The 21814-nt window shown below is 51.7% G+C and overlaps 1 protein-coding gene across 1 annotated transcript; it reads left to right on the top strand.

Annotated features, from left to right (window-relative positions):
- Window positions 1-1528: 1528 nt before the first annotated feature.
- Window positions 1529-20975, top strand: LOC308629625 (BCL-6 corepressor-like; the record flags this gene model as incomplete). The annotated part of the gene is given in 15 exon segments (XM_081257681.1): window positions 1529-1969; window positions 1971-2033; window positions 3569-3755; window positions 4113-4120; window positions 4280-4615; window positions 9114-9363; window positions 9703-9780; window positions 9783-10046; window positions 10629-10810; window positions 11029-11292; window positions 16148-16314; window positions 17467-17612; window positions 18040-18117; window positions 18289-18445; window positions 19867-20975. Coding segments are annotated over 15 exon segments (2913 nt in total), but the record flags the coding sequence as incomplete, so codon positions are not given.
- Window positions 20976-21814: the final 839 nt, after the last annotated feature.

The following is a 21814-nucleotide window of genomic DNA, read 5'->3' on the forward strand; positions in this document are numbered from 1 at the left end:
GGTGAACACCCTTGGTTCCCACTCTCTGGCATTGAGGGTGCACACTGAACCCAAGGAACCTCTGTGCTGGCAGTGCCTAGCTTGAACAGTGGGTCAGCTGCAGGGATGACAGTGCAATGTGAGCGCCTCACTTTTGACCTTTGTGTGTGTGTGTGTGTGTGTGTGTGTGTTTCTCGGGTAGGATCCACTGGATCTGCTCCTTGGGATGAGAAAGATAATGATGTGGATGAAGAAGATGAGGAAGATGAGCTGGACCAGTCACAGCACCACGTTCCCATCCAGGACACCTTCCCCTTCCTGAACATCAATGGTGAGTGGGGTGGGGGGTGGGACAGAGGCATGGAGAGGATGTAAGGGGCTTTGATTTTGCAACCGTTGACACCATATCCACCATTGCACTGGGAGCAGCGACCAAGCCCTGGGGCCAGGCTGCCAGTCTGTTAGGAAGTAGGAGTCATAGGCAAAGGAACTCCGTAGGCATAGTTATCCCAGTGGGGTGGCTTCTAGGCAGAGAGAGCATCTTCTGAATCTTATGTGATAATTCAGAGAAATTAAAAAATTAAATTCCTTCTCAATCCCGCATACAAATACACAAGCTGTTCTAAATGTTGCTGATTTCCTTCAGGCCAAGTGCAGGGATCATTTTCGTGAATTGTAGGCAAACTCTTCTGCTATTTCCCTCGGTACAAATTTTCTGTCACTGCCTTAACAGCCTCTGCTAAGGCTGTATGATGGGAAACTTGTGGCTCTACAGCTCTTAATACTAGGCTCTGATAAAATTTCTCTACTAGAGACTTTTATCTTTTTTTTAAATTGACTTTTTGAATTCAGCTTCCCAGGAAAGATGAGTTTAGAGGTTGGAGGGTCACTGTGAGACAGAGCAGGTACTGCATCTCCCGTTGCACATTCTGAGGACGCTCAACCACAAGGTGAACTGCTCTTCCACAGCATCTTCACTTGAACTTTCCACTGACATGCTCCTAGTCATATGACTTGCATTCAGTTGAGTAGCTTTTCACTACTTTTCGAAAAGTTCCATCTGGCTGCTAGGGTCAAATGAGATACTTTTGCCACCTAGAAAATTTAGTATATCAAGATGATTCCTGTAGGATTTTGGAGTCCCCTTCCCTAGGTGATGCCCCTTCTTTTGAGAATCAGGAAATGACTCTTATCTGTCTACTTGCCCTCCTTGACTTACCCTGTCATTTATAACCTTGCAACCAAGTGATGAGTAAAGACAACGATCCTAGAGCTCTCTCAGGTTAATATTGCCACAGCTACATTCCCACTTGGTGCAATTTTAAGATTTGGACATTTGGAAATGTGAGATCCTTTCCCAAATCTTTGGCTCACTCATTCTGTTATTCTCACCCCTTAAAAGGATGCAACCCATTTCCAGGATCATGATTTCCCTTTTTTTTTTTTTTTTTCATGTTTTTTTAAAGCTAATATTGTGTGTCCTTACATTATGGGCCACCTTGGATCCTTTATGGAAACATGTGAACATATATTAAAAAAAAAAAAGTAAAATGTGGCCCTACAGCCACTCCGGGAATTTATTGCCCTGAGAGAGGAGTTGGGGCGCATCAGTGACTTCCACGAAGCCTATACTTTCATACATGCTCCGGGCCAGCCAGTTTCCGGCTTAAGCAAGGAGAATGTTCCAGCGGTAAGCAACAAGGAGAACCTGGCGACGCCGGTCTCGACTCCATTCCTGGAGCCGACCCTGGGGAGCGACGGCTCTGCGGTCACTTTCGGGAAAACCCAAGAGGATCCCAAACCATTTTGCGTGGGCAGTGCCCCACCGAGTGTGGACGTCACCCCCACCTACACCAAAGACGGAGCTGACGAGGCAGGATCAACCGATGGCAAAGTTCTGAAACCGAAGCCATCTAAGCTGGCAAAGAGAATCGCAAACTCCGCTGGTTACGTGGGTGACCGGTTCAAGTGTGTCGCTACCAGACTGTACGCAGACTCCAGTCAGCTCAGCCGCAGACTCCAGTCAGCTCAGCCGGGAGCAGCGGGCATTGCAGGTGAGCCCCCCCCCACCCGAATTTCAGGAGCCTGACCGGTTGTCAGGTTTTTTTAATGTGTGAAGAGGAGGGGGCCGGGGGTATGATAGGGCAGGACACCGGGCTGATTTGGTTAATGAAGCTTAGGATGATTTAAATGTTTGAAATGTGTCCAGTAAGGGGACGTAAGTGGATACTTCAAGTTATTCTGTAGATTTTAAGGGAACTCCACTCGAATGCTGATAACGGAAGTTTTAATTATTGCGAAGGATGTCTAAAAGACTGCATGACATTTACCTATCAATCGCTTTGATTTCTCTGCCGTTACTGTACGTTAACAAATATACCTAAAAGCGCTGCTTAGAATGCCTTACGTGATACTTGGTGGAGGTGTGTAGCGGCCGCATGTCTGTGAGATACGTGCAATTTTTTTTTTCCACCCAAAAAACAAACACACAAAAAAACCCAAAAAAACAAACCTTGCTTAAAGGGATAGAGTATGTATTTAACTTGCTAGTGAAGGATACATGTTGTATAGGAATTTCCTTAAGATATTTTACTTTTTTTTTTTTTTTTTTTTAGAGAGAAGAAGCTGGGTTTTTTTTAACCCCACATTTGTTTATTTATTTATTTTTGGCTGTGGTGGGTCTTTGTTTCTGTGCGAGGGCTTTCTCTAGTTGTGGCAAGCGGGGGCCACTCTTCATCGCGGTGCGCAGGCCTCTCACTGTCGCGGGCTGTCTTGTTGCGGAGCACAGGCTCCAGACGCACAGGCTCAGTAGTTGTGGCTCACGGGCCTAGTTGCTCCGCAGCATGTGGGATCTTCCCAGACCAGGGCTCGAACCCGTGTCCCCTGCATTAGCAGGCAGATTCTCAACCACTGCGCCACCAGGGAAGCCCAAGATATTTTACTTTTAATTAAAAGACAAATAAAGGCAAATTGTTTTGCAGTGTTAAGAAAAAAATTGGTTTATGCTTATAAAAATGGATGAAGTTATCTAAATGATCCATTGAGTGCCCATTTTAATTACATAGATGGAAGGATTACAAGAGGACAGTATTTTATGTCTACCCGCTGCTTACTGTGAGGTCAGTTCTTCAAATTTTTATTACTAGAATCTTACATAAACCTTTTGAGTTAAATTTCATTTCCAAATATACAAAGGGAAGTTTGTGGGCCATGGTCGTCTTTATTCATTGTGCATTTGTTTTCTTTTCTGTTGTGTTTTTGTTTTGCTTTCTTTGCGTTGTGTTTTTGTTTTGTTTTATTTACCTTCGAAAGAGAATGTCTGTCTCTATGCCACAGTGTATGTATGGCTATACATACACACCACATATATCTCTACATACATATGGCTTTACGAATAAAGAGTGTGTGACTAGTTACACATAGACACTCTTACATTTTTATTGTTCAATTTTAAAATATCTCAGTTGTATCATAAATTGTGGTTGGTTTTGGGCAAATTTTCTTTGAAGATACTTTCCTTTAAGGTAAGGGCAGTGAAATAGCTTTGGTGGTAAGGTGTGTCTTTTTTCCATCTCCGTTCTCTTTGTAGCGTGCAGTGATGCGCTTCTCAGAGTTGGAGATGAAAGAGCGAGAAGGTGGCCACCCCACGACCAAAGACTCCGAGGTGCGCAAATTCAGCCCCGCTGACTGGGAAAGGCTGAAAGGAAGTCAGGACAAAAAGCCAAAGTCGGTCGCCCCGGAGGAGGCCATTGCCGACCAGAACGACAGTGAGAGATGTAAGTGAACCCAGGCGGCTCGCGTGTGGTACCACGTCGGTGGGAACGGGGCGGTTCCGCTCCCAGTGCCGAGGGAGGTGAGAGGAAACAATACGCTTCCGACGGCCCAGCGTCTGGGTGCTGGCTGTTCGGAGAACGGGCTGCTCTGGCCACCCTTCCCAGCTGTGGATTGCAAGGCTGGCTGTCCTTTTGAGCGTTGCGGCATCCAGGAGTGAAGCACCTATGAAATGTTTCCTGGCACGCGTCTCCTTTTTCCGGAGCAATGCTAGTCCTGCAGTCAGTGATAGTCTGATACGGTGAGCAGAGGAATGGCAGTGCAGGACCTCCGGCGTCGCAGGTATGTGTTCTGTTGTGTAGCAGGTACGGACACGGGTTTTTGGTAGCAGTGGAATGGCACTTGCAGCCAGAGCCAGACCCTCCAGAGTGACAGTCTCCTGTGGGAGGGGGTGGAGAGTACTCGGATTCTCCCTCCAAAGGCAGAGGTTTCGTTCAAGTGCGATGAGGGCTGACGAAGGCCCCAGAGAGATGAGCATCACTGTGTTCTGTGGAGGCTCGTTTGCAGCCATGAGGAGCTGACAGCACGCTCCCAGGCCGTGGGACCAACGAGGCCGTTCTTCCCACCAGACGGCTGTGTTCTGTTCTGGAGGCCGAACTGGAGAGAAAGCTCGTGTTGCCTCGAGTCACGCTCTGCGGTCCCCTCAGCTGCTCCCCCACTGGGGTTGACTTCGGGCTTTGCCCTCGAGACTTCCTGGGCTAATGAGATGCGTTGGCAGCAAGTGGAGGTCTTTCTCCCGCTTTCTTCAGTGTGCGTGCTTGTGGCCTGCAGCCTGCTCCGGACCCCAGAAACCTCACCGGTGATGGTGAGTGAGGGCACCTCGGTGAACGTCGAGGACAGGGTGGGCGTGAAATCCTCCTGAGACGGGACAGTCGGGGGTGGTGGGCACGTTTGGGAGGCCCAGGCCCTTGGACCCAGTCGTAGGGTCGGCGTTCGCCCGCACGCTTAGGTCGTGGGTGCCTGATGCAGTTCAGGAGAATTGTGGTCAGCAGCAGCGTGTGCTTCTCTCTGCTGCTTGGAGCACTGCCCTCCCCCAGCTCATCTTTGGGGTCAGACAAAGGCCTGTGGCCAGGGTTCTGGGTAAGCCACACCGGGACCGGTTTGTCCTACGTGGCTCCCGTAGAAGGGGATTTCTGTGGCTAGTCAGTGGCGGCCTTACCCGAGGGATGGGGCTCTTGATGTGCCTGGAGTAGACGATTCCGAGCTCCTCCCCCTCGGGATTGGAATGAAAAAGGGAGGGTCCAGGCCACCCTGGAGTGAAGCAGCAAGAAGGCCTCCCTCCTTGCCTGTGCTCACAGCTGACACGCAGCCCTTACCCTCCTGAGTGGCCTCATAACTCAGCTGTTGGGGAAGTTTCTCAGAGAGATGTGATAAAAGTGGGCAAGGCCAAGTTCACGGGGATGCACTTTTCTGAGGAGGGGATCTGCCTGTTCTGGGTGGACGGTGAGGGAGGCTGGAGGAAGGGAGCGGGCAGTTAACCGGCCTCGAGTCTTCTTGCCCTTTTCTCCAGCAACGTGGCCAAACCCAGGGTGGCCGCTGCCCTTCACGTCTCAGTGGCCTCACCCACCCTTCTTCCCAGAGACGTTTGTATGCGTCCTTCCCAGTCTTTCCTGCTGAGCGTGGAGACGAGAACTTGGTATGGCTGATGGGGAGCAGGGCCTGAGCCCCAGATGATTCCGAAAGCCCCCTCCCCCCACAGCCTGCCTCCAATCTCAGACCGACCGACGGGTCTCTTCCTGGAGCACCCGGGACATGGCCCAGTGAGCCATGAATCGCCACCATGGGAGGGCAGGAGAAGGGTTGGGGAAGTTGAGGGGCTCCGTTTGAAAGACTGGGGCAACGGAGGTGGGTTCCCCATCCACCCTCTGTCTTGTAGAGACGTGGGGTTTGTAAATAGCTGGTCAGGAAAGGCCACCTGAAGGGGCCACTGTTCTTACTGCGGCCTCCACATCCAAGGCACAGCAGGTGTTTATTCCATTCAGCTGGATATGAATGGGCCTTCTTGTTCTTGGGCCATCATGTCTTGAGCTGATATGGGCTCAGGTCCTTCTCATGGGTGTCGGTGTGGCCGAGAGCCGAGCTGTGAGCACATGGGAGCTGGCGCGGGGATTTGGGGCGGGCAGGGGTCCCAGAGAGGGTCCAGGACGCCTTCAAGATGCCTTCCCCCTTCTGAGGCAGCCCCTACCCATGGAGGGACCAGGAGCTTCCAAGGTGGTGGGTGCTGTTTACACCGCCCTGGTTGTCCTGGTGCGGGTGCATCTTGTTGCTAGGGGCTTGTTTAAAAAAGAAATTAACTTGAAAACACAGTGGCTGAGATACTCATTTATTCTTTATGGTCACATGGGTGGCTGAGTGAAATGTTTATTTTGGAAGTTCACCAAATGAGTTTGGAGGTTCCTCAGACTTGGAAGTTCATCACTAGGATCCCTCAGTGGCATTTGAAGATGGGGCGGGGCAAGGAGGCATTGGTCCCTTCCTTCTCAAACTTGGAGTAACCATCTCCCTTGCCAACCACTTGGCTGGGACAGGCCTAGGACCTGCTCAGTGGCAGTGCCTGGCCAGGGGCTGGAGGAAGCCTCAGTCAAGGGGCTTCATGAAACTTCTTTGCTCAGGGAACTTCTCTTCCAGCTGAGCACCTGCACGTTTGTAAACTACTTTGGAACAGAGATCCCCTGCACTCCTTCTGTAGCGGGTGTAACTTGTAACAAGGTTAGCCCTGACTGGAGGTGCTATTATAGTTAAGCTACAGAGAAGGGGATTTTAATGCTGGGGAGCCTTCCAGCGACTCAGAACCCTCTCACCTTGTTGAGGCCTCACTGGGCATGGCTCAACCGTGGTGAGGGTGCTTTGTTGCCACAGTGACTTGTAAATGTTGCTGTGGTGATGCTTCTGTGAGGTGATGCTATGGTACAACCATAATGAATTTGGGATATATGTGCTGTGAGTCATAGGACCATGCTGCAGGGACCACGTTCACATCTTGCTTAGACTGGGTGACCAAGGGCACATGGCTTCCCACTTTTAGAAGGGCCAAAAGTAGCAATGATGGCAAAGCCTGATGGTTAGGATCCCCGTGTATCTATTTATCTCCCCATCTCCTTTGCCCTCAAGGGTCATCCTCCTGTGGGTCGTGGTTAGAACAGTCTTTGAGAAGCTCCAAGTGACACGGAGCCTCTACCCCATAGCTGGTGGCCATGGGCATCTTGGGCAGTCGGGGTGGGTGTCCTTCAGGGTTATTACTGGCCTGGGTAAGGTCACACTAGCGTAAGGTCTTGGGGGGCCTTAGCTGAGGGGAATTGAGATCTTTGCCCTGAAAGGCTCCGGGGTTGGGGGAAGGGTGGATGGACCTAGTTTGGAAAAAGAAACTTTAAAATTGGACATGGGGGTTCTTAAGGTAGCCCTTCCATTCCTCCATGGATCCCCTCCCACGGAGCTTTTAGGGAAGGCTGCTTGGACCAGATTGGACCAGAGAAGTCCAATGGTGTAACCAGCAGGGCTCACCTCTTAAAATTTCCTACATTTCAGGCCTGAGATTCAGGCTGGTCTGAAAGTCTTGGCATCTTTTGGTTAAAGGGCTCTTTCCAGCCTTTCTCTGTGCTGAGCCCGGCCCGTGATTATGAAGCCCACCCTGGAGGGAGGCTAGCAGTAACATTCCCACTTTACAAGTGAAGGGGGCCGAGTTGTAAAGCGGCGCCATTCCTGCCCGAGTGTTTAAGAGGGTCACAGAGCAGCCGGAGTGAGAGTTGCAGCACGCCGTCTTCACCGGGCCTGCGGTAGCCTGGGCTGCATCACCCGTAAGCACAGGCCAGGAGTTTGGGGTTTCTCCTGCTGCCATGACAGGAGACCCTCGCGGTTGGGGTGATTCCACCATTCCGGCAAGAGTAGGTAGGGATCTGTCCCACCTTGGGATACCCTGGGAGAAAAGCTAAGTGTGTTCCACCATTGAGAACACAGGTCAGGCTAGCCCAGGCCAGGGTGAGGTTCATCCCCACAACTGACTGCCATTAAATGCTGGGAATGCCCCCAAGAGAGGCTGATCAGGGGACCAGCCGGCTGGGCAGAAGTGGGAGTGATACTTGAAGTGGTCTAGGGAGCGGAGGAGGAATGCGAGCAGCATGTGAGGGGTCTGTCTATGATTTCATCTAGAAAAACGGGCTGTGGGAGCTTAGCTCAGGTGTTAACGAAATACCAAACTCATACACCCACCCCCACCCCCGGCCGGTGATGGACACAGGGTCATCTTCGGGGAACTCTTTAACAGCACAGTGATCATTATGGAATTATTTGTGTGTTAGAAACAATGTGACTAGCAAAGCAGTTGAACTGTTTGTTTGGCTAGAGCAAAAGTGAGGAGTGATGTTAGGCTGGGGTGATTGGAGGAAAAGCCCCAAGTGGATGCTAGATTGAGCAGAGGGGGCAGGAGCAACACAGGCGGAGCTGGGGTGTGAGCAGTTCAGCCCTGCCCGCCGCCCGCCCACCCCCCATGAAGGGGGTTGGAGTCTTGTCTTTGAAATGTCCTTAGATGCTTGTTGCCTGGGAAGGAAGGCATGGAGACGTGCCAGGTGGGGTGACTGGTGTCACTGAGGGCCTTCTTCCTAGACAGGAAATAGGAGCAGCCCCTCGATGGCAGTGTGGAAAGAGGACAGACGGACTTGTAGCAATCTGGTTGAGTTCTTTGAAATTGCCCTTGACCCTTGTGTGTGCACCAGGAAGCCTTTCCTTTCCCTCTGCCAGGCTCCTCTTCCCTTGGTCTCCCCAGCCTCCCAGCCTCCCACCATTCTTTCCCTACCCTTTTTCTTCACCCTCGCCCCTGCTGACCCAAGTGAACATTGGTGCTATGTCTGTGTAGATGGCAGTTGGGGGCTATTTGGTCTCTTGATGACATCAGCCTTTTTTGTTTACTAGCAGCTGTTTCCATAGTAATTTGTAGCTCCGCCCTGATGGGTTGGATCTTACTGTGAGGTCACTCACCCCCCCCTTTAAGAGTAAGCCACCTTGGAGAGTTAAGCAGTTAGGGAGTTATCTCACGTGCCTATAGAGGGATGGTGTAGATGCCTCACCTTGACCCTTGAAGGATGGATCGTGAGTGGGCTACGCGCCTCATTTTCTGCTTTCTTTGCTGGTTGTGTTCAGCTGTCCTTCCTTTGGGACGTCTTTCTGAGGGTTTTGTGCTTCCAGCGTGTGAGGCCCCTGGTCTCCAAAGGGAGGTGGTCTGTTGGTAGCAGATTGCCTTGGGCATGGGGGTCCTGCCTGCTCCTGGTGACCTTTGTTCCCTCCTTTCCGGGTTGTCTCCCCTTCCCTAGGGGAGTGTTAGGATGGAAGCAAACCTGACCCCTTCGAAGCCCCAGAAGACAATGAGGACTACTTCATGGACACGGAGCCCCCCAGAGAGCCCCCCCGCCGACCAGGCGGCCCCGGACGCGTCATGCAGCCCCACCCTCCGGCTGAACAGAAAGCTCAAGGTCTCTGGCGTTAGGAACCACACTGAGACCACTGTGGAAGAGCTCCCGGAGGACTCTCTGCTGAAAGCCAAGCGGAGACGGGTCTCCAAAGGTGAGCTTGGTTTCGCTTCGGGCCCGCAGGGCACCCTACGGAAGTCCTGGAGCGGAGCAGTGGAAAGTTCCAGTCCCACCCTGGATCCCTGGGGGGAGCCACTCACACCTCCCCACCCCCCACCCCCATCCCACCCCCCACCCCCCCAAAGCCAGGTGCCGGGGCTGGAGCCCAAAGGTGGCCAAAGGCAAATAGGCCCCCTCCTGAGACTTGGTGACAAGTTCAGCCAACACAGTGACCACACCCCTCCCCTCCCCCACCCCTGTTAGTGATGTGTAAGACAGTTTGTTCCCCGCCCCGGGGGGCTTCTTCATTAATTTGTAGTTATTTCTCCGTTAGCTGACTGGCCTGAGAGGGAAATGACAAACAGTTCGTCTAACCACTTAGAAGAGCCACATTATAGTGAGCTGACCAACCTGAGGTGTGCATTGAATTAACAGGGCTCCATCCCAGAAAGCAGCGCCGCTTGCTGCACCTTAGAGAACGGCGGGAGCAGCAGGTGTCGGCAGCAGAGAGCAAACCTGGCTGGCAGGGCAGGAAGGAAGTGACCCAGGCGGTTCAGCCTGCGGTCACCCCCCAGGGCAATAGCATCTCCGAAGAGAAACCTGGCAGGAAAAGGGCAGAGGCCAAAAGCAACAGAAGCTGGTTGGAGGAGTCCCTGAAATGCAGTGACAATGAACAAGGTACGCACGGGGCGGGGGGCGCTCCTGGAGGGTGGATCACCCGCCCTCTGTGGGAAACGGCCCTGGAGGGGACCTGAGCGCCATCCAAGTTGACAAGAGTAGCGTGTGGCGAGCGGGGAGTTTTCTTCCTGAGGTCCTTTCAGCCTGCACACTTCCTTATGGAATGGACAGTGAGGCGGGAGCTCGACTTCCTGGGCTGCTCCTCATCACCCAGCCCGCGGCTGGGCAGGAAGGGAAGTCTTGGGTGACCCCGGGCGCTTGTCAGTGCCCTCATTCCAGCCTCAGGCTGTCCCCAGTCGCCCTGTCCCCAGCACCCAGGCCCCCCACGGGTGGGGACGGGAGCGCACGAAGGGCTGGCTTCTGCCCTGTTTTGCGGCCCTTTGAAGCGACTTGCCATTTGGCGTTTCGTGGGTTAGCCTTATTTGCCGGTTGAATGTGGGATAATTAAAATATTAGTGCTTTGAAAACATAATTGGTATATCTTTAAAAACTGAAGCTGCTGCAACGATCAGTGCTAACAATGGGCTTTTCTTTCCTCACCGGCTACAACTGTGTAACGCCCGCTTCTTCTCCCCCTGACAGATGTGCTGTGCATGGACGAAGAAATGGATTGGCAGCCTTCGCCCCTGCCGCAGCAATACACCGACAACAGCGAGAAACCATCCGGGAAGCGACCGTGCAAAACCAAGCATTTGATCCCTCAGGAGCCCGGGCGGGGCTTGCCGCTGCCAGGGCACTCCTCCGTGGACAATGCGGATGGCAAGGTACCTCTTGCCCCTGGCTCTCCCCCGCCCCCCGGGCCTGTGCAGGCACATCCCGCCTGCCTACTTCTCTGCTTCTGGGGACAAAGCTTTCCTTTTCCTGAACCCCTCCCCCCCAAACGTCCCTGCCCCTTCCTAGGGGACCTGTCTCCTGGGTGGCGGTGAAGTTTCCAGCGAGTAAAAATGCAACCCCTTCCTCCCACGCCTCCTCCCCCTGACAGAGAGGAGGAAAAGTGCTTTCCTCCACTCAGGAGCGGCCTGAGCCCAGTTCCGACTATGATCTTTCGCCGGCCAAGCAGGACCAGAAGCCCTTGGACCGTTGGCAGCAATTGTTACCAGCTTCCCAGGCCTCGCGGCTGACATGCTCAAGCTCCTCTCCAGAGACCACCCAGTCCCGCCCGATGCCACCGGAAGCGCGGAGACTTATTGTCAATAAGAACGCGGGCGAGACCCTCCTACAGCAGGCCGCCCGGGTTGGCTACGAGGTGAGCATCCTTGTGGGTGCCCCGGATCAGGATCCGCCGGCTGCTGCTCCTTGGGTGGGGGACACACTGGCTGGGGATGGGGGGCGGGTCTCAGAGCCCAGCCCCCTCCACGTGGCGGGCTGGGCTGGGTGTTCCAGCAGGGTGTTTGCGTTGGCCCCGCTCACACTGCGGGCTCTTTGGTGGCTTGTTCAGTCGTGGTGTGAAAAGAAAGGCAGGCCTCTCTGATGTTCCGTTCCCGTTCAGGCAGGTAGGCTGCTTCGGCCGGTCCGGCTCACTTATCTCTGATATAAAATCTGACCTAACCCAGGGCTTGGCGGCCAGGGGAACTTTAATGAGCCCTTTTGGATTCTGAATAGCAAGAGGGAGAGTAGTTATTAGCTCTAATAACTTGTGCTGTTTTGGGCAGAGTGATGCCCCTGTGGGGTAGCGGGTGGGAAGTGTCTGTGCAGAGTAGGGGTGGGAGTGGGGCAGACCTGAGCAGTCTCTTTCTGAGAGGGCACGGGAGCCGAAGGCTGATGGGTGGGGAGCAGGGGTTGAGCCTTGCACAAAACTCCCTGTCCACACTGCTGTATCCCAACCCAGCACGGCTGATGACAGTGATAGCCTCTATTGCTAGAGCAACATAGAAAGATAGGTGATATCTGTCTAAGCCCGTGTGATCTGTAATAACTCCTTCCACCCTTTTAACATAACAACGAGTACTAGCCCACTCTCGGATGAGGAAACTGAGCCTCAGAGGGGTTAGCTGATACCCGTACAGGTAGCAATCCAGCAGTGCTCCACAGCCCACCATGCTCCTCAGCAAGACTGGCATTTCAAAACCTCTGTTCAAAACCTCTGTGAGACAGGTGACTCCCTCTGCCCTGTGCAGTTCCCCCACCATACTTGTCAGTAGCAACTGTGACGTAGTAGCCCACAGGGCAAAGGCATTTTTCTGTGCTGGCATCAGCCCTCTGGGAGTTGAATGGTGACAGTAAAATGCGGCTCAGCAGGCTGAGCGTGGAGGTGTGGATGAGCACTGGGGTGGCAGGACCCAGGCTGGCCCGGAGCCCTGGCGCCCACACCCTCAGCCAGCTCTGTGCCCCTGTCCCCCGTCTCCCGTCGTCCCCCCACCCCGGTCCATAGTGCCGTGAGCCCTTCGAGGTGTGCCTGCCTTGGCCCTAAGGCACGACTGTGGGTGGGAAGTTGGAAGCACTAGGGCTATGCTTAATTTGGGGGTGTTTTTTGTTGTTGTTGTGGGTTGAATGTGCTGTTGTTTATATCTACACGCCTCTTGGTGACCTCTCCATTAGCTAGAGAGGACTTTTGGGTAGTTAGCGCAGTTACTTGCAGGTGAAGTCCAAGGAGCACCCAGTTGGTTTCCCAAGAGCTGAGAGCGGGCGCCGAGGAGGACAGAGCAGATGTTGCACATAGTGTTGAGCTAGACCCCCCCGTGGTTGAGAAAATAGTCTCCTTGCTTCCAGCAAATGCTGGAGGTGGCGGGGAGCCCCCAACCCCAACTTTTAGGTTAGGGTTGAGAAAGTAGACTCCCGTTTCCAGCAAATGCTGGAGATGGGGGGGCGGTGTGCTGCTGCACCCGCCGTGGAGGGCGGGGCTCCAAGCCCCACCTGTGAACTTGGCATCATTTCCAGCAGCCTCCCTTTGGGACCAGAGACGTCAAAAGACCCTCGTTGGTCCTAAGACAGTTTCCATTTTGGTTTGGTGGCTCTGAGGCTTGGACCAAGGGGCACTTGATCCATACTTTTTTAGGCTACCTGGCCTTTGATTGCACAGGAAGCCTTGGGAATGTGTACGGTCGGATTTGTTTTTTTCTTCAAATGTAAATTTCAATATGTAGATTCCACAGATCACCAGTGTTGATGCTGAACATTGTGACAAGTAGATGAACGCTTTCAACTTTGAATCCAACTTTCTGGGATTTCTCTGGGCAGAATTTTAAATGTTGGGATGAGGCCCAGTTGGGAGATGTGGCAGCTTAAACCTTTTAAAATTGAAGGACAGTTTTTTTAACCAGATAAGGGTGTGGTTTGGGAGGGTTTTCCTGAAGTTCTGTCTTCAGCATTCTTGGTTATTTTCTCCTGCTTAGCCAAAGGTACCATGTGCAGTATAAAGGCTGTCTGAGCTTTATGTCATGATAATCTGGTTCTGGAAGTTTAGAAACACACTCTGGCTTCAGATCCGCGTTAAATAGATCACTTGCGTGGCCAAAGACCTCAAACCTTCCCCTCCTGGGAAAAAGGCTTCTATTTCTTAGGCTAAAACGCCAGTGTGCAGCCACATGCTTGTGCCTTTAGCGGTGATGGTTAAATTTTCTATGAATTGAATAAGTCATGTTTTTTAAAAAGTTAATGAGGCATTTAATTAACTCACAACGTCGGGCTTATGGCCTTTATGGTTACATTTTGCGGGTAATGGCATTCGGCTTATAGCCGCTGAACAGAGAGCTGTCCGACAAAAGCAGTTTGACTTTGCTTGGGAATGGCAGGGCTGCCCTTCAGACACTCCCGTTTATTTCTAGCGGAGAAAATAAACCAAGGAATGTGTTGCGTCGTCGACAGACTCGCCCCGCCTCTTCACCTTTCAGTTAGAGAAAGTGTTGGTGGCGATGGTTGCCATCCATTTAGAGGCCATCACCCTCCTAGCTAGGAGAGTGTAGTTAGCCCACTTGACCCCCAACAGAGAAGGCCTGTGGGATGCTCATCACAGCTGGATTGCATCCCTCTAACTGGGGCCCTCTTGGGCCTTTTGAATCTTCCCAGCTGACCAGGTACCAAAGACCTGAGTTATAGGTCTAGTACTTCATGTTAATTGAACTTGGGGTTTAGTATCTCTGGGCCTCAGTTTCCAAGTGTTGAATGAGGATAGTACTACCTTCTTTTCCTGCTATCTCCTGGGTTCCTGTGGGTGACAGAAGACGTCCTCATCTGGGGAAATGAGAAGCACTGTGTAAATAGTGGGATCAACGTGGTTGAGTTAGGACAGCCCGTGGCAAAAAGTCTGACCTGGCCGTGGGGCTACTGCTGCCTTTGCTGCCATCTTCCAGGAGAAGAGAGTTGACTTACCCATCAGTTTGGACAGCCTTTCATTTCTAGGTACCCTTGAATCTGCCCTAGTAGTGATGAAGGTTTCCAGGTGAAGGCCATGATTGTCACAGCAAATAAACCCTGGGTCGAGTAAATTGATCTGTGCACAGCAGTTGGTGGCGTTCAGAACTGATCCCAGAGCCACGTGACAGGGCCTCTCCCTGGCTGGGGCACACAACTCGTTAGCTTGCAGCCGTCCACTCAAGTCTGGCTAGTGAGGGCCTGCTAAAAGAGCAGCAGCTTCATGCGGTATCCTGGATACCAGGGCTCGGGGCAGGTGGCCTGGGAGCCCAGAGGATTGTGGGCTTTCTGGCAGGTTGGGATGTAAACGGAGAAACGCATTCGTGGGCGTGCCTTTTCTCTTCCTCCTCTTGTTTTGGAAGGGAGCTGCTGCAGTGACCTGAAGTAACAGGGCACCGATGGCCAGGTTTACCAGCATGCCCCATTAGGTTCACGTGGTAAGCAAATGGAACATTCTAGTTCGCTCCCAAGTGAGTGGTCACCTTTGATTGGCGTGTCCTCCAAAGGGCATAAAAGGTTTTACAGAACCCATCTCGCACTTATGGGCGGCTAGAATGACCCCCGTTTTGGGCTTAACAGATGAGTTACCTGAGAGATGTCAAAGGAGGCCTGTTCTGACCCCATCCCATCCCCCCTTACCCAGCAGACCATGTGCTGGGCCACATGCACGTTCTGCCTACTCCCAGCTCTCAGAACCTGACAGCTCTCTGCTGGGCACGACTTACCCAGTATAAACAGTATAACGTGTTTTCTGGTGGCAAATGCTTTCGATGTGTCTGAAAACTTTCTTAAGGTAATAAAACATTGAATAAATTCCTGCTCTGCTTACTGGGAGTGGTTCATATTGATATTTTAACAAGCCAAAGAAATAAGGTTAATAACAGTGATTCTAATGCACAGTGTTGACACAGAACATCTCCGGGGTGGGGGGGCGGTGAACGTTTTATTTGATTCTTGAAATGTGGAGGTTGCAGCCTGTGGTGTATCAGGTTCCTGTCATTAACTTGAGTAAATATGAAAATATTAGACTGATTCTGCCCCGAGAGGGTGGAGTGAGGCAAAATAGAGGGTGGGGTTATTGGAGGCATTTTGTGTCATTCCTCGAGGATGGAGGGAGAGAGCTTCTCTTTAACTCTACTTAACATACAGACAAGAGCATCTGAGGCCCAGGTTCTGATTTGGGGTCTTAACAGGGGGCGCGAGGATGTAGCTGACCTGGGTGTCCCTGCTTCTCTAAGCTGGGGAATGTTCTCTGGCTGATTTAAGCTCTCTTTTAGTGTTGGTCATCCATACTTTTATCTAAACTTGTGTTATCGTCCACTGCCACCGACTGAACAGACCCATCAAGTGAGAATGGTCTGTGCTTGGCAATGTGTCATCTAAGATGTTAGCAGCCGTGACACCTCTGTACTGGTCACGTCGGCCCCTGGGCTGAGGGCTTTCATCGCTATCCGAATGCGTCCTCTCAGCAGCCCTGTAGAAGCTTGGAGAAGTTCAAGGGTAACTTGCCCATGGCCAGGCCACTGGTGCAGCAGAGCCTTAGACAACACTGTCTGCATCTCCAAGCCCTTCTCATGCACTCTCGCCCCCCCCACCAGGATGCCTGCCACCTGCCCGCGCCATGGTGGGCTTTTGGCCCCAAGGATGTATGCCTCTGAAAGTGGGCACCGCCAAGCTATGGGGAGGTCAGCCTTACAAGGTTCACTGTATGGTGGTCTGATGGTATCTCCTCTCCTCTCCTCTCCCCGTAGGAAGTGGTCTTGTACTGCCTGGAGAACAAGATTTGTGATGTGAACCACCGCGACAACGCGGCTTACTGTGCCCTGCACGAGGCTTGTGCAAGAGGTTGGCTCAACATCGTACGACACCTCCTCGAATGTGGCGCCGATGTCAACTGCAGTGCCCAGGATGGAACCGGGTCAGTGGCGGTCTTGCGCTCTTGGCCTGGCCCTGCTGGGGCATAGGCAGTGGTTCTCAGGGTGTGCGGGGAACCCCAGAAGGAAAGATGGAGAGTGAGTGCCATGTAAGCACACTGATGGCGGAGTCCTCTAGAATGGAATCGGACAGATCTTTCTGGCAAATTTACATAGAACTTTAAAACTCTGTGACGCTCTTATGGACAGAAGTCCCTGAAAATGTTGAGCCTGCATGAATAATCAGGGGTGTTCTCTTTTAAGACCCTGGACTCTTCACCAGCGTCTGTTGAATCTCAATCTTTAACATATATGTGAGTTGAAAGTTCCAGGAGTACAGACAGGTCCAGTGGCAACTGGCTTGATAGGACCTGCCGTGTCCACCCACATCCCCGGGCCTGGCCCCCACTCTGTCCTTGACCTCGGTTTATTGGCCAGAGGCCCAGGTCTGAGTCAGCCCAAGCATCTTCCTGGTTGTACCTGGGATGCCACCACGAGGCAGGGCACTGGGGCTTTCCTGACAGTCATAAAATTAGCAAAACCGTAAGGTATTTGGTGGTTCATGGTTTCCAAATAGCATCCTTTCTGGATGGGACTGCGGACAGTGTTCCTGACCCCAGCGGACACGGGCAGGAGGACTCTGTACCCTCCTGAGAACTCGCCCTGCCTGTCGACTGCTTCTGGGCGAGAGGGTTGATCACTCATCTCCAAGTTGGTTTCAGGAGAGGTTCCACTTTGCCCCTAGTTTCTTTTACAGACTGCACTTTTGGGGTTTTGTTTGTAATGGTATAACAGTGGCTTGTCGTATCTGCTTCCGTGATGCTGGGGTTCTTCCCCCTACCCTGCCGTACGTTACCTTCTTACAGTCTGTCACTATTTAAGTTCATTGGAAACGTTTTCATCGTGGCCTGAGTTCCTCCTTGGGCCATGCATTAAGAGAGATTTGCATTGAAGAATTAGGCCTGAGATGGTCCCTTCACCTGTCCCGTAAAGGGTTATGTGTTGAAATAACAGAGTAATTTGTCACAGCGACCGTACACTCACCTCCTCAGTGAAACAGCGCGCCTACGAGGCTTGGCCGCACACGCTCGGTTTTGCCCCGTGTCCGTAGAAGCAAGCGTCGCGTGCACAGGTGTAATCCCCCGCACCTCTCCTAGGCCTCTCCACGATGCTGTCAAGAATGATCATCTCGAAATTGTCCGCTTGCTCCTCTCCTACGGTGCTGATCCTACCCTGGCTACGTACTCAGGTAGAACCGTCAAGAAAGTGAACCACAGCGAACTTCTGGAGAAGTTCTTAACAGGTACGGCAGAGGTCAAGACACGGTCTTGTTCAAGCATCTAGACGGTGACTTCACAGCCTTTCACCTGGGTTCCCCCTACCCCCACCCCCCGTTTACTCTAAGTGACCCTTTACTGGGAAAAGCGGCCCAACGTTAGTCTGTCAAAGAAGAGATAGATACTTTGAGTTTTGCAAGGTGGGGGGCTGGAAAACTCTTAGCTAGCCAGGCTAGCTTTTGTTTGGCAGGCTGGGGCGGTGAGGCGGGCAGTCCCTCAGGAAGGCGGGTGGACGCGTAGGGAGGTTTCAGTCAGATACCTGGAGGCGTGTGCGGTGGGACTTGTCAGGAGGTGACACCAGCCCCAGCGTGAGATGTTCCCGAACTCCAGCAGCATTTGCCTCTTACCAGCAGGCGTTATCTTGTTTCTCTCTCTCTCTCCCCCTCTCTCCAGACTGTTTAAATAACCTGCAGGCTCCTGACGACGGTAACCCCGGTTGCTCTTCGGAGTTCTCTGGCAGCTGTGTGTGTGGTGAGCAGCCTTGTTCGTTTCAGTTGGGCTGGTGGGGGTGGGGGGTGGGGGTGGGGGTGGTGCTGTGAGCAGGGCTTGCTTGGGAAAGAATTTTTCCAGGGTCCTTTTTGGAGAACAGCTGGAACCTTGCTCCAGCTTACTGACCTCTCTCTTGTTTGCCCCCCCGGTTAGAACCAGATGATGAAAGTAGTTACGATGTTTTAGCAAATTCCCCAGGACCGGAGGACCAGGATGACAGCAACGAGGCCTATGGTGACCTATTGGAATTTGAATTTTCCGAAAGCCGCCTTTTGCCGTGTTATAACGTGCAGGTGTCCGTCGCTCAGGGGTGAGCGTGGCCAGCGTGTGGTCGAGAGCCAGCCCAGCTGCTCTGTGGGGTGTCAGGAGTTAGAAATCCCCTTCAGCAGATGAGGGTGGATGGGTTGGGGGGTGAGTGAATTCCTCACCAAGTGTCCACCGACCTCACATAATGCAGTAGAACTTTTCCAGAAAAGTTTGGGGGGTGGGAGGGCTCCCCAGCCAACTGCCCTCATTGGAACACACCCCTAGAGCCCAAAGGACACGGGAGTCAGCGACTGCAATTGCAGTTTCGGTCACTAAACTCTTGGGGAAGGAATCCTCCCCAAACGGGTACCGTAGGGGCCTTCCAAGGCGCGTGAGGTCCACGGGACGATACTGATGTACCCTCCTCTCCTATAAGATTAGAGAAAGCCGTATGTGGCACCTGGGATCGGGATCTTATGTGTCTTCAGATTTGCTTAGATCGAGTCTTGTCCCCACAGTCGGGCCACTGTGCCCCATGACCAACCCTTCGGAGTGAACACATCAGGAGACCTTGCTCTGCTGTGTGTTGACCCCGGTGCTTAAGGAGTAGCATCCTCCTTGGACTCTGAGGCTGGGAACGTGTCTGCCTTTGTGGTGACATTCTATTCGGGATAGAGATCATAAAGCGTGGCAGGGTATCAGGAAGGATTGTACCACCTCCCTTCTCGAAAAAGCCTCACTCCCGGCAGCATTGAGGGGCGGGTTGGAGGTGTGGGAAAGGAAAGGAAAGCCAGGTGACCTCGAGTGTTTCTCATGCTCTCTCCAGGAGGGCCGGAGGAGAGGAGAGGTCAAAGAGGTGTTTGCCATCTCCCTTGGGTTGGCATACAGACTGGTTTTCCCCAGTGACTAGAACGGGGTGCACTTACTTGGAGAGGGGTGACCTGAGTTGTGGCCAGAGCCAAGGCAGCACTGGGGTGGCCTGCAGCGAGGCTCGTTCAGGGGCGCTGCTCCTGCTTTTGTCTAAGTTGGCTGATCCGCCCTAGGTGGTCTCTTAACACATGCACATGAGTCCAGAGTTCCCCCGTTAGAAGTAGATCTTCCGGGCTTCCCTGGTGGCACAGTGGTTAAGAATCCGCCTGCCAGTGCAGGGGACACAGGTTCGAGCCCTGGTCCGGGAAGATCCCACATGCCACGGAGCAACTAAGCCCGTGCGCCACAGCTACTGAGCCTGCGCTCTAGAGCCCGCGAGCCACAACTAGAGAAAGCCCGTGCACAGCAACAGGCCCAACGCAGCCAAAAATAAATAAATAAATGAATTAAAAAAAAAAATAGTAGATCTTCTAAGGACAGTGAGAAGTGGGGTGGGGGTGGGGTAATCAAAGTGGAAGCAGCAGGCCCTTTCACCGCCAGGAGACGGGTAGTTCATAGTTGGGAGCGCTTCTCATTTTGCCGGAAACTCAAACCACTGTCCTTTCTCTGGTGCAGGCCTCGTAACTGGCTGTTGCTCTCAGACCTGCTCAAGAAACTGCAAATGTCCTCCTGCATATTCCGCTGCAATTTCCCAAATGCGGAAATTGTCACCATCGCGGAGGCCGAGTTCTACCGGCAAGTGTCAGCAAGTCTCTTATTCTCTTGCCCCAAAGACCTGGAGTCCTTTAATCCGGAAAGTGAGGAGCTCCTAGATCTGGTGGAGTTCACGAACGAGCTTCAGACTCTGCTGGGCTCATCCGTGGAGTGGATCCTCCCCAGAGACCTGGACTCAGACGACGACTGGTGAGCTCGCCGGGGCCCGCCGTGTACAGTGTGTCTTGGTGTTATAATACGACTATTTCTGTAAAGAAAAGACACTATGAGACACGACTCCAGTCGGAAGGACTTTGAAACATGTTTTTTTCTTTTTAAACTTTTAAGTCAGTTTTTATGAAGTTGTTAATAAAGTTTCTCTACTTTTCAATGTACACATGCTTTGGAATATGTTTGTTTTTACTCGGAACAATTGTTTCTTTTTTAAGGAGAAAAAAAAAACAAGGAAAAGGAGCTCCACACTTTGACTTCATTTCATACAAAGCTCCGACGACAGAGGCCATAACTGTTGAGAGTGTGGTCAGAACCGTGTGGTTGGTTTGGGGGGTTGAATTCGGGGAAGGCACTTGGCGACGTTGTAACTTTATGTTTTGTTTACAGAGTACCTGCTCAGGCCAGGTCAGTGCTATTGGATGTGATCCAGTAGTGTGTAATATAAATTCAAACCATATCCACACCAACAACTAAGTGTATGAAATTTTTATATCCTAATTTAAAAGCTGTGAAATTAGTTTTCACGCATCAAACCGGATTGTTTATATGTTTGAACATTTTATGCTCTTATTTAAAGAAGACTTTCAGCTATTTTTTTCTGTACCCTGTAAGATACTGAAAACTAACATAATATGTTGAGGTTGCTTGAAATTGTACATAAAACTAAAATTTTCTGAATTGTGTGTTTATGTTTGAAATCTGTGTTTTAACTTTGTAAGTAAATTCTCTGCCTTTGTATTTATATTTTACAAAAATTTTCTTAAAAGGCAATAAACCTGTTGAGGAAAGGAGAAAATGGAAGGAAGTACCTTGTTTCCTGTGTATTTTCCTAAACCATTACTGTTGTCACAATTTGTTTTAAAGTGGTGTTGATGGTCGGTTCCCTACAGATAACTTCAGGGCAATTTATAGTCTCTATAAACTGAAACAGACTAGAGGATTTCAGGGGAGTGAGACTCTGAAGACAATTTGAAGTTCTGTCCTGAAAACTCAATTCATAGACATATATGTTGATGTTTCTCAGATCCTTCTCAACCTTATCTCCTCTGATGCCGTAGTAGGCTTTTACATTGCCTTTGACCTTGATGGACTCCAGTAGCTTCATCATGGCCAACCCTTTATCTTTAGGAATACTTTTTCCAGAAACAGGACTTCCATTGTGTCACTTCTCCCTCCAGACCTCGTGTTTTTCTGTTACCTTTTAACATGAAGTCCAAACCTGCTTGGCCCAATAGTCAAGGCTTGTAGTTCTGACCACTCAGCTACTCTACTGCTCTTACTTCTTGCAGCAGTATCCCTGTTGGGTACTATCAATTTCCATCCTACATCCTTTGAATTCCTTCTTTCAGTGCAGAGTCTAGAAACCTGAAAACTACTAGGCTCCCTTGCCGCTAGGATTCTGAATGGTTGGTTTGGAAGGCAGAGCGAGGTAGAGGCATCTTCCTGTTCTACTTGCTGCTGGTAAGAAGGGTCAGGGAGACATGCTGGCCAGTTTTAGTGACTCGATCAGCCTTCCAACACTGGGTCTTCAGCTTTGTGGGTAATGAGACACAGTAGTGATTGTGGTGATGCCTGGATGACAACCTCAGCAGACTGTTCTTAAATCCAGTGCTTCCAGTGTCATCCCTGACTCACA

The sequence above is a fragment of the Mesoplodon bidens genome (assembly GCF_964165515.1).
Source record: "Mesoplodon bidens genome assembly, chromosome: 2".
NCBI classification, from domain to species: Eukaryota; Metazoa; Chordata; class Mammalia; order Artiodactyla; family Ziphiidae; genus Mesoplodon; species Mesoplodon bidens.